Source organism: Anolis sagrei, chromosome 11 (assembly GCF_037176765.1).
Source record: "Anolis sagrei isolate rAnoSag1 chromosome 11, rAnoSag1.mat, whole genome shotgun sequence".
NCBI classification, from domain to species: Eukaryota; Metazoa; Chordata; class Lepidosauria; order Squamata; family Dactyloidae; genus Anolis; species Anolis sagrei.
In genome coordinates this window covers 10,344,991-10,357,965 of record NC_090031.1, presented here as the reverse complement: position 1 = coordinate 10,357,965, position 12,975 = coordinate 10,344,991, and the positions used below count along the sequence as shown (strand labels likewise).

The 12,975-nt window shown below is 44.6% G+C and overlaps 1 protein-coding gene across 1 annotated transcript; it reads right to left on the bottom strand.

The window, feature by feature from the left end:
- Nucleotides 1-2,575: 2,575 nt before the first annotated feature.
- On the bottom strand, nt 2,576-10,598 carry ATP6V1G1 (ATPase H+ transporting V1 subunit G1). The gene is made up of 3 exons (XM_060757330.2): nt 10,396-10,598; nt 7,103-7,203; nt 2,576-3,246 (listed from the first exon to the last, which is right to left on the bottom strand). The coding sequence occupies exons 1-3, from the start codon at nt 10,475-10,477 to the stop codon at nt 3,073-3,075; spliced, it is 357 nt and encodes a 118-aa protein (XP_060613313.1). The 5' UTR covers nt 10,478-10,598; the 3' UTR covers nt 2,576-3,072.
- Between the last annotated feature and the right edge of the window lie 2,377 nt (nt 10,599-12,975).

The window sequence follows — 12,975 nt, the reverse complement described above, 5'->3', positions numbered from 1 at the left end:
AAACTTGGCACACAGAGCCCCCATGGCCAGCAACAAATACTGGAGGTCTTTGGGGAAAATTCACCTTGATTTGTGGGAGTTGTTGTTCACCTACATCCACAGCGCGCTATGAAACCAAAGACTGATGGATCTGGACCAAACTTGGCACACATACTTGATATGTTATGATTACTGGAGGGGTTTGGGGAAAACTGACTTTCCTTTCTGGGAGTTGTAGTTCACCCACAACCAGAAAAGCTGTGATCTCCAATGATGATGGACCTGGATCAAACTTGGCATATAGAACCCCCATGAATAACTCAACGTACTGGAGGGGTTTGAGAGGATTGACTCACCATAGTGGGAGTTGTAGTTTATCCTGCAGCCAGAAAGCACACTGAACCCCACAAATGATGCATCCAGAGCAGGTATGGGCAAACCCAGGCCCGGGGGGCGGATGCGGCACCTTGGGATGTTTTCTTAGTCCCTCCTCTCACACCATCCTATCTTTCCTTCTTTCTCCTTCTCTCCTTCACTTCCATCCTTTCGTCCTTCTTTCTTTCCTCTCTCCTTTCCTTTCTTGTTCTCCTTCCTTCCCTCTTGATTTACTTGTCCGAACACATCTCCCTCTACGTCCCGCCTCGCAGTTTAAGATCATCTGGGGAGGGCCTGCTCTCACTCCCGCCAGTGTCACAAATACGTCTTGCAGGGAGAGACAGGGCCTTCTCGACTTTGGCCCCCCGCCTGCAGAACTCACTTCCCACTGAGGTAAGATCGGCTCTGTCCCTCCTGTCATGTAGGAAGACATTGAAGTCGTGATTCTGGAACCAGGCTTTTGGACAACAGACATAGATAGCACTTTGGACATGGATTGGATATGGAATGGACTGGAATGGTGATACGGCTATTAATATTATTTTTTACTATTTTAATGCATTTTTACTTATTGTTTTAATTGTTATTATATTGCTTTGTTATATGCAGTGGCATCGAATTGCTGCCAAATGTAAGCCGTCCTAAGTCTCCCTTCGGGGGTTGAGAAGGAACAGGAGAGAAATACCGGAAATAATAATAATAATAATAATAATAATAATAATAATAATAATAATATAATTGTAGTTCCTTCATTCTTTCCTCCCTCCCTCCATTCCCTACTACCCTTCCTTCCTCCCATCCTTCTCTTCCACCCTATGTAAATGGATTTAAACAGTGCTACTCTCATTTCTGATCATTACCAAAAGTTTGATTTTGTTGGCTTGTGTTATTGTTGTTGTCGTCATCACCATTCTAATGCTTATGAATGAAGAACCAGTGACAGATGGTTGGAGTTGGGCAACCAGAGAACCAAGAAAAAAGCCATTTGGGTCGTTGTAGGTTTTTTGGGCTATATGGCCATGTCCTAAAAGCCTTCTCTCCTGACGTTTTGCCTGCATCTATGGCAAGCATCCTCAGAGGTTGTGACGTCAGGAGAGAATGCTTCTAGAACATGGCCATATAGCCCAAAAAACCTACAACGACCCAAATAGCTTTTTTCTTGGTTCTCTGGTTGCCCAACTCCAACCATTTGGGTCGTTGTAGGTTTTTTAGGCTATATGGCCATGTTCTAGAAGCATTCTCTTCTAACGTTTCGCCTGCATCTATGGCAAGCATCCTCAGAGGTTGTGACGTCAGGAGAGAATGCTTCTAGAACATGGCCATATAGCCCAAAAAACCTACAACAACCCAAATGGCTTTTTTCTTGGTTCTCTGGTTGCCCAACTCCACCCATTTGGGTTGTTGTAGGTTTTTTGGGCTATATGGTCATGTTCTAGAAGCATTCTCTCCTGACGTTTTGCCTGCATCTATGGCAAGCAACCTCAGAGGTTGTGACGTCAGGAGAAAATGCTTCTAGAACATGGCCATATAGCCCAAAAAACCTACAACGACCCAAGTGGCTTTTTTCTTGGTTCTCTGGTTGCCCAACTCCAACCATTTGGGTCGTTGTAGGTTTTTTGGGCTATATGGCCATGTTCTAGAAGCATTCTCTCCTGACGTTTCGCCTGCATCTATGGCAAGCATCCTCAGAGGTTGTGACGTCAGGAGAAAATGCTTCTAGAACATGGCCATATATCCCAAAAAACCTACAACGACCCAAGTGGCTTTTTTCTTGGTTCTCTGGTTGCCCAACTCCAACCATTTGGGTCGTTGTAGGTTTTTTGAGCTATATGGCCATGTTCTAGAAGCATTCTCTCCTGACATTTCGCCTGCATCTATGGCAAGCATCCTCAGAGGTTGTGACGTCAGGAGAGAATGCTTCTAGAACATGGCCATATAGCCCAAAAAACCTACAACAACCCAAATGGCTTTTTTCTTGGTTCTCTGGTTGCCCAACTCCAACCATTTGGGTCATTGTAGGTTTTGTGGGCTATATGGCCATGTTCTAGAAGCATTCTCTTCTGATGTTTCGCCTGCATCTATGGCAAGCATCCTCAGAGGTTGTGACGTCAGGAGGGAATGCTTCTAGAACATGGCCATATAGCCCAAAAAACCTACAGCAACCCAGTGATTCCAGCCATGAAAGCCTTCGACAAAATAAAAAGCCATTTCCATCCAACGGTGGGTGAAATCAGATCTTTTACTTTTCGAGAAGCACCATCAAGGGCAGGTTTCTAGTTCAAGTTAAACAGGAAAGGTATACAAAGAGGCTGGTTGTTTTTCAACAGAAGCTATTTCAAAACCACTCCTTTCGCAAGCCAGATCCACAACAAATGAATTCAACCTCCACCACTTTTCCTACAAAGTGAGGTAGAGGGAGGTGTTCTTTGGACCCGATTCATAGAGGTACGCAGAAGAAGGCCTGCCTTCACATTTCCTTCCTTCATTCAAATACTTAGGACAGCATGTTGATTTAATACTTATTGCAAAGCGTCCCGAACGTAATATTCTACTATAATGCACTTTGGGGACAAATTAAAGGGTCTAAAGAAACAAAAGGAGCATTTTTGCTTAGGGAGGAGATCGAGAATATCTACAACTCTTGGAAATAAGTTAAGCTCGAAGGGGAAGAGTTGGAGTTGGTATTGCTTAATGCTCCCTGAAGGCCGAGACGCTCTTCTAGCCATTGATGCGGTAGTTCAAATGGATCTCCGGCTTGATATCGCAGACGAGGTTCAGCAGGCTGTTGAGGACTTCTTCTCGGTTCTTCTGGAAGTTGCTCTGGAGCACAACCATCTTCTCCTGGGTCTCCTTTTCCACTTCGGTGGTGGAGCTGCCATGGGACCCCAGAGCCTGAGAGAAAACGGCACATGCATCAAGCTCTGAACGGCTTCAGATTCGGAAACAGCACCTCATACCGAGTCGATTCAAATTGTAAGGACATCTGGAGAAATCCTACTGGCCCCACATAGTGTGAGAAACAACCCTATGTAACACAAATTTGTTCCTGGATTATAAATGTCATTTCCTAATAATAATAATAATAATAATAATAATAATAATAATACCTTACTTATACCGCACTCAGAGGTGGCCCTAGGTAATTTTCAATGGTAAGCAAACAGTATTTTAGCGCCCCCCCCCCCCAACCAATCACTATATATATATATACACACACAGCGTAAAAACCAGGGTACTAGACGACTTTTTAGGCATGTAAAACCTTAGAAAATTTTGGGGGTTGTCTAGTATCCCGGGTATAAAATTAAAATAAAATAACAATAACAATAAAATTACCGGAGTTGCTCATGAAGGTCTCCCGGGCAGGCTCCCCATCCTTCCTGCCTTCTTTGCACAGGCCCAAACAACGTTGTCTCGCGGGAGAAGACACGAGAATTGCGAGACCTGGCTCGGAAAGGAATGCGGCCTAAGCAGCGCTCCTTCCTAGCCAGGCCTCTCGAAAATCGCGAAGCCATGCGTGGGAGATCCTCAAGAGCGCCCCCCCCCCCAGACAGGCGCTCTACGCAAAAGCATAATTTGCGTATTGCCTTGGGCCGCCTCTGACCCAACTCCATCTCTCCTAGGGGGACTCGGAGCGGCTTACATGAGACCACGCCCATCAGTACAGTAAACACAATATTACACAAAAGCATAACACAATATAACACAAAAGCAAAACAAAACAAAAAAAAATAAAAACATAAAATGCAAAACCAATATAATAAGCACCTCATACCGAGTAGATTCAAATTGTAAGGACATCTGGAGAAGTCCTCCTGGCCTCACATAGTGTGAGAAACAACACTATGTAACACAAATTTGTTCCTGGATTATAAATGTCATTTTCCTAATAATAATAATAATAATAATAATAATAATAATAATACTTTATTTATACCCCGCTCCATCTCCCCCAAGGGGACTCGGGGCGGCTTACATGAGGCCACGCCCATCAGTGCAGTAAACACAATATTGCACAAAAGCATAACACAATATAACACAAAAGCATAACAGAACTAAAAAAATAAAAACATAAAATGCAAAACCAATATACTAAGCGAGACAGCAATATAAAATCGGACATTTTACTGGTTCTATCGTAAAAAACATGGGAAAAGTTTATTAGAACTTTAGTTTCTGCAGAACATCCCACAACACATGTTTCTCTATTTTTTCAATGAATATCTCATCAAGTCTCAGCCAATTCAACTTAGTTTGTGGCAGTCACAAAAACAAAGTTTCTGGAGTAGAACAACGACCTTCCAAGTAACGATCACACAATTAAACAAGAAATAACACTTTCAAACCAGGAACAGATTTTGTTTTCCATATTTTGTACATGGTGCAGTCTACTGTAGCCCAAAATAGAAATTCAGTGATAGTGTATTTTGTTTGTTGTGTTGGCACTGTCTGTTTTGATTAGGCCAACGGGCTAATCAATAAAAATTGTTGTTGGTGTTGATATAGTGCATTTCATAGTACAAGTTACACTTTTAATCCCTTTTTTTATATATATAAAAAAGTGGTGCGACTATTATGCGATGCAAAAAAAAATCTGCCTTTGATTCTCTGGTTACTTTTTCTTCCCTAAAAAATTGGAGGAGGAGGGATGATCCAGCCTCAAACAAACAGCTCAGTTTCTGTTTGTTTGTTCTTTAACCTAGTTTGCCTCAGAGGAACGATTAGGGAAGGTTCCCCTTCCCTTCCTTCCATATCTGAAATGGAGCTCTTTGGAGGAAGGGTGAAACTCCAGAGGCCCACATTTCATAGTCTTTAAGCTACCTTTCCTTCAAAGAAAGGAGGAAGGAGAATCAGTCTCAAGTGGTTCTGCGACTATTATGTGAGGGACATATAAATTATTATAATAATAGTAACAATTTTATTTACACCCCGCCCAGGGGCGGTTCGTCCATTACGCGAAGTAGGCGGTCGCAGAACACTTTTTTTTTGCCAGGGGCGCAGAGGCACCTCTGTAAATGCCCCTCGACTGCCACTTGAGGAGCGCCCCCTCAGCTCACAACAACCTTAGCAGTCCGGGGGGAGCCTCGGCTTTCTTGCCTCGCTGCCGGGCGATCCTCTTCCCAAAGGGGCCGGGCCCTTGCCTCGCCTAGCCCCTCTCGTTCCTGCTCCACCCGGCCACCGGGTGCGTGAGCAGAGCCGGCGCTCAATCGTTCTCTGCATTCGATCCCTTCCCCATGACCGGCTCCCTTTCCCGAACCTCTAGCACTCCACCCGCCTCCTCTCCTCTCCTCTCCCCAATCCGCGGGTGGGCCAAGGGGCAGAGCCGCCACGCCTGGCCCTCTTCGGGTCTGGAGGCATGTCTGAAGACCCCAGCGTGCGCACCAAATATCGCCTCTTCTCCTGACTTTCTCTTCAGCCATTGGGACCAAGCGAGAGAGAGAGAGAGAAAGAGAGAGAGAGAGAGAGAGCCCCTCCGGCTGGAGGTATCTCCCACCTCCGCTCCCTCCTTTGCTTTTGCGCCTACTTTCAGGAAAGGTGGGCATCTCCACCTCTGTCTCTGTCTCTCTCTCTCTCGGTCCCAATGGCTGAGGAGAAAGTCAGGAGAAGAGGTGACTTTTGGTGCACACGCCGGGGTCTTCAGGCACGCCTCCGGACCCAAAGCGGGCCAGGCAAAGGAGCAAGTGCGGTAAGGTGAACTATTACTGGGATGTATACTTCACCTACAATCAAAAAGTATTCTGAACTCCATCAATGATGGAATTGAACCAAATATGGCACACAGAACTCTCACGACAAACAGAAAATATATATCAATGATTGGTTGGGGGGGGGGGGGCACCAAAATACTGTTTGCTTACCGTTGAAAATTACCTAGGGCCGCCTCTGACCCCGCCCCATCTCCCTAGGAACTTGAGAGGCTTACAAAATAGTATCAATGCAAACAGGAACATATAAAAGATAAAAAATACCGATTTTACCACCCTATAAATGTGGGATGTGACTATTACATGGTGGTGACCGTTATGCAATAAAATATGCATAATGTAGTACCCTCTATGGCCTGTTAGGAATCCCTCCAGATAACTCTACTTGACCTAAAATAGCCCAAGGAGGTGCCGGCACGGTGGCAAAATTATCCTTCATTCTCCCCAAGGAATATGATCAATTAAAATTGGGATCTATGGAGTGCAGCTGTTTGCAAAAGTGCTCTTGCCTTTGAAGACGGTTCGGAAACTTCAGTTAGTTCAACGGGCGGCAGCCAGATTACTAACTGGGGTGGCATACAGGGTGTATACCACCCCCCTGTTATGCCAGCTCCACTGGCTGCCAGTCAATCTCCGAACCCAATTCAAAGTGCTGGTTTTGACCTATAAAGCTCTATACGGTTCAGGCCCAGCTTACTTGTCCGAACACATCTGCCTCTATGTCCCATCTCGCAATTTAAGATCATCCGGGGAGGCCCTGCTCTCGCTCCCGTCAACAGCACCAATGCAGCTGGCGGGGATGAGGAGCAGGGCCTTCTCGGCTGTGGCCCCCCGCCTATGGAACACACTCCCAAAGGAGGTAAGATCTGCTCCCTCGCTCTTGACCTTTGCCATTATCGATGTGTAAACCACTTTGAGTCCCCCAAGGGGTGAGAAAAGTGGTATATAAATACTGTAAGTAAATAAATAAATCACTCTGGATTTCTACAAGCCAACAGGATCGAAACGAAAACAACTGTTAGTTGACATTAATTGTAACTCACTGCTTCCTCTTTCGCTTTGAATTCCTTCTCCCTCTGTAAGCGATACTGCTCGATTTCAGCTTGGGCTTCTTCTTTCGCTTGCTTCAGCCGCCGGTTCTTTCCTGTTTTTATGAGAAGAGGCAAAACAGATGAGATAACAATAGCGTTAAGCAGCTTACAATGACTGGCAGCGTTTTCGTATTTAGCGATACGCTACAAAAATCCTCATGGACGCTACCACTGAGGAGCGACAGAACAGAGAGAGCTGTCAGTCTAAACCTCTTTTCCTGACTAAAGATAGTCTATGGCAGTGTTTCTCAACCTTCCGAATGCCGCAACCCCTTAACACAGTTCCTCGTGTTGTTGGGACCCCCAACCATAACATCATTTTCATTGCTACTTCACAACCGTTATTTCGCTACTGTTATGAATTGTAATGTAAATATCTGATATGCAGGATGCATTTTCATGCACTGGACCAAATTTGACACAAATACCGGATACGCCCAAATCTGAATACTGGTGGGGTTAGGGGGTTTGATTTTGTCACTTGGGAGTTGTAGTTGCTGGGATTTATAGTTCACCTAAAATCAAAGAGCATTCTGAACCCCACCAATAATAGAATTGAGCCAAACTTGGCACACAGAACTCCCATGACCAACAGAAAATACTGGAAGGGTTTGGTAGGCATTGACCTTGATTTTTGGAGTTGTAGTTCAGCTACGTCCAGAGAGCATTGTGGCCTTAAACAATGACGGATCTGGGATTTATAGTTCACCTACAGTCAAAGAGCATTCTGAACTCCACCAACGATGGAATTGACACACAGAACTCCCATGACCAACAGAAAATCCTGGAAGGGTTTGGTAGGCATTGACCTTGATTTTTGGAGTTGTAGTTCAGCTACGTCCAAAGAGCATTGTGGCCTTAAACAATGACGGATCTGGGATTTATAGTTCACCTACAGTCAAAGAGCATTCTGAACTCCATCAGTGATGGAATTGACACACAGAACTCTAATGACCAACAGAAAATACTGGAAGGGTTTAGAGGACATTTACCTTGAGTTTGGGAGTTGTAGTTCACCTTGCACAAATCTTGGCCCGGCCTTTTAATTGCCTTGAACAGGCAGGATTACTTTTAATATATGTGTGTTATGGTGACAATTTTGTATGCTTGTATTGCTTTGTTAATCTTATGGTTATGTTGTTTTACTTTGTATGTTTTGTGATGTTACCTGGGAACCGCTCTGAGTCCCCTCGGGGAGATTGAGTGGTATATAAATAAAGTTTTTTTAAATTATTATTATAATTTAAAAAAAGCTTACTTGTCCGAACGCATCCACCTCTATGTCCCATCTCGTAATCTAAGATCATCCGGGGAGGCCCTGCTCTCGCTCCCGTCAATTGCGCAAATGCGTCTGGCAGGGACTAGAGACAGGGCCTTCTCGGCAGTGGCCCCTCACCTATAGAACACACTTCCAAATGAGGTAAGATCTGCTCCCTCCCTCCTGGCTTTCAGAAAGAAATTAAAATCATGGCTTTGGGACAAGGCCTTTGGACAGTAGATGTTTGTAGAGTTTAAAGGACATGGACTAGAACGACAATACTAGTGTATTGAATATAGGAACATGGGACAACGGATTATGAGATTGGATCTTGATCCTACCTGTGAGACGCTAATGAGATGTTATAGTTATGTTTAATTGATTGTTTATTATATCATTGTTTTTAACTGTTTTTTAACTCTTTTATGATGTTGAGCATTGAATTTTGCTATTGTTAACCGCTTTGAGTCACCCAAGGGCTGAGAAAAGCAGTATATAAATGAAGTAAGTAAATAAATAAATTATTATTATTACATCCAGAGAGCACTGTGAACTCAAACAGTAGACTGTGGATCCCAACTTGGCACAAATACTCAATATACCGAAATGTGAACACTGGCATAGTTTGGGGGGAATAGACCTTGACATTTGGAAGTTGTAGTTGCTGGGATTTCTAGTTCACCTACAATCAAAGAGCATTCTGAACCCCACCAATGATAGAATTGGGCCAAACTTCCCACACAGAACCCCCATGAGCATCAGGAAATACTGTTTTCTGATAGTCTTTGGCGATCCCTCTGACACCCCCTTGCGACCCCCAGGGGTCCAAACCCCCAGGTTGAGAAACACTGGTCTATGGTAAAAATCATGTCCTCAACGATATAGTTTCCAATATGTGTGTGTTGGGTGTCACACTTCCCTATGACTACTCTTCTCCGCATGACATGGTTTGAGTAATCCTAGCATCTCATCTTGGGGAAGTGATGATACATTAACTTACACAAAAAGAAATAATTCCATTAACCATGAAATTCCAGCGCAAGTATAGGAAATCAGACGATTAATTGTTTGTCACCTTGAAATATAAGGTTGCCGTGGCCATTAAGTTGGGAACGAAGACACACATCAACAAACTTTAGCAGGAACTAAGATGCTTCAGTCTACAACGTTCACGATTCCGATCCTGACCCAAACTGCTCAGAAAATAACAACCCAGGGCTGCAAAACTGAGACTCGTACAAAAAAATTAAAATATATTGGTTTCATACAAATCTAGCATTTTAAATCTGAGAAAGACCTCAAATTCTGCACAAATTTTGTACAGCTTGCAGTGGCTGTGAAATAAGCAGCCAGGCTTTGAAGCTGCAAGCCCATTCAATGCTAATCATGGGGGGGAAATTGCAACATTCACACTCACCTCCAACAGACAAGAGTTCTTTCTCTCACCCTGGACATCATTCCACGGGTATATAAACCAAGCATTCTCCCAGGCAGGAAGCAGCCAGGCTTTGAAGCTGCAAGGCCTTTCAGGGCAGCCAATTGCAACATTGACACTTGCCTCTAACAGACAAGAGTTCTTTCTCCCACCCTGGACATCATTCCACGGGTATATAAGCCAAGAATTCCCCCAGGTTGGAAGCAGCCAGGCTTTGAAGCTGCAAGGCCATTCAAGGTAGCCAATTGCAACATTGACACTTGCCTCCAACAGACAAGAGTTCTTTCTCCCACACCGAGCATCATTCCACAGGTATACAAACCAAGAATTCCCCCAGGCAGGAAGCAGCCAGGCTTTGAAGCTGCAAGGCCATTCAGGGTAGCCAATTACAACATTGACACTTTCCTCCAACAGACAAGAGTTCTTTCTCCCACCCTGGGCATCATTCCACAGGTATATAAACCAAAAATTCCCCCAGGCAGGAAGCAGCCAGGCTTTGAAGCTGCAAGGCCATTGAATGCGGCCTAGACAGGCCCAAGAGGCCTCACTCACTCTTGCGGGCCTCGGCGACCTTCTCGGCGGCTCTCTTCTCGGCCTGCAGCAGCTGCTGGATGCCCTGCGACTGGCTGGCCATGGCTGGCGGGCGCGGCGCTCTCCTGCAGCTCCTGCCGGCTCCCTTCTCCGCCCTTTCGCCGAGCCTTCACCGCCTTCCTTCCTCTCTGCTCTCCGGGCGGAAGTGGAATGACGGCGCCTCTAATCAGCTGACTAGTCACATTGAGCGAGAGGCGGGGTTAAAACAGCCTAGTCCCGCCTTCCCCGGCGAATCTTAAAAGCCGATAGGGTAAAGCGCCCGTCAATCAAAGGAGATTGACAACAAGGTCGGGAATGAAACGAGGCGGGTCGAAAAAGGGGCGTGGCTACAGACTGGTCCCGCCTTTGCCTGTAAATCTTGAAGCCGATAGGGTGAGACGCCTCTCAATCAAAACAGATCGGGAATGAAACGCCATGACGAGGCCTATTCAAAATGGGCGTGGCTACAGTCTGGTCCCGCCTTCGCCTGGAATTCTTAAAGCCTATAGGGTAAGGCGCGCCTCTCAATAAGGAGATTGACAGCCTGGCCGGAATGAAAAGCCAGAGGAGCCATTTTCAGGTCGAAAAGGGGGCGTGGCTACAACCTGGTCCCGCCTCCCCTTTCTCCCAATGAGGTAGTGCCGGGCTCTTTGATTGACAGAGATGGCAAATGAGGCTTAAAGGCACTCAGTCCTTCATTTTGGACCCATAATAATAATAATAATAATAATAATGTTCCATTTTTATTTCTTATCTGAGACACAAAGAAGCTCTGGCTGAGGAGACCGTGTGAGATTCGGGCCACGGATAGCGAAACCTGAACTGCGGATACCGAGTCCCGATAAGCGTATATCCGTTTGGACCCATAATAATAATAATAATAATAATAATTGAGTATTCGTGCCAAGTTTGGTCCAGATCCATCATTGTTTGGGCCCACAGTGCTCTCTGGATGTTGGTGAACTACAACTCCCACACTCAAGGTCAAGGCCCACCAAACCCTTCCAGTATTTTCTGTTGGTCATGGGAGTTCTGCATGTGAAGATTGGTTCGATTCCATCGTTGGTGGAGTTCAGAATGCTCTTTGATTGTAGGTGAACTATAATCCCAGCAACTACAACTCCCAAACGCAAGGTCAATGCCCACAAAAGTATTTTCTGTTTGTCATGGAAGTTCTGTTTGCCAAGTTTGATTCGATTTCATCATTAGTGGAGTTCAGAATGCTCTTTGATTGTGGGTTAACTATAATCCCAGCAACTACAACTCCCAAACTCAAGGTCAATGCCCACAAAGTATTTTCTGTTGGTCATAGTATTTCTGTGTGCCAAGTTTGGTTCGATTCCATCATTGGTGGAGTTCAGAATGCTTTTTGATTGTAGGTGAACTATAATCCCAGCAACTACAACTCCCAAATTCAAGGACAATGCCCACAAAGTATTTTCTGTTGGTCATGGGATTTCTGTGTGCCAAGTTGGGTTCAATTCCATCGCTGGTGGAGTTCAGAACGCTCTTTGATTGTAGGTGAACTATAATCCCAGCAACTACAACTCCCAAACGCAAGGTCAATGCCCACAAAAGTATTTTCTGTTGGTCATGGGAGTTCTTTTTGCCAAGTTTGGTTCGATTCCATCACTGGTGGAGCTCAGAATGCTCGTTGATTGTAGGTGAACTATAATCCCAGCAACTACAACTCCCAAACTCAAGGTCAATGCCCACAAAGTATTTTCTGTTGGTCATGGTATTTCTGTGTGCCAAGTTTGGTTCGATTCCATCGTTGGCGGAGTTCAGAATGTTCTTTGATTGTAGGTGAACTATACATCCCAACAACTACAACTCCCAAATGACAAAATCAATCCTCCTCCCAACCCAACCAGTATTCAAATTTGGGTGTATTGGGTTATTTGTGCCAAATGTGCTTCAGTGAATGAAAATACATCCTGCATATCAGATAGTTACATTACAATTCATATCAGTAGCAAAATGGCAGTTATGAAGGAGCAACGAAAATAATGTTATGGTTGGTTGTCGTCACAACATGAAGAAATGTATTAAGGCTTTGCGGCATTAGGAACGTTGAGAAACACTGACTTGGCCAGAGTAGAACTTTATGTTTGAAGGAATACTAGACATTGGTTTCCATTTGATACAATACTTAGTGATTAAACTATAAAATAAACTCTCCTTTTGTGTCTGTGTGTGTCGTTCAGAATTTTATCCCCAATGCTATATAATATATGTTACAGGCGGTTACTTTGGAGGAAAATTGGAGAGGGCGAAAATCAATCTCTCCCGCTTTCCACCTCATCCATCAACATTGAGAGTTCCCTGAACAGCAAACCTTTGCCTGTCAAAATGTGTGGGTTGCTTTTCCTCTTCTTGTTGCAGAAAAGAGCCCCAAGGCCATGCAAGATGAAAGAGTCAAAAATAAAATGCTGAGGAGCTTCAAAAGCAAACAACAAATCTGGAAAGAGAAGCAGAAAGCAAGAAGTGGGGGGAAGGTGGTGATAATGGCGCTCTGTGGAATGAAATTGCATTTCTGGAATTAATAGCGCCGATTAACCC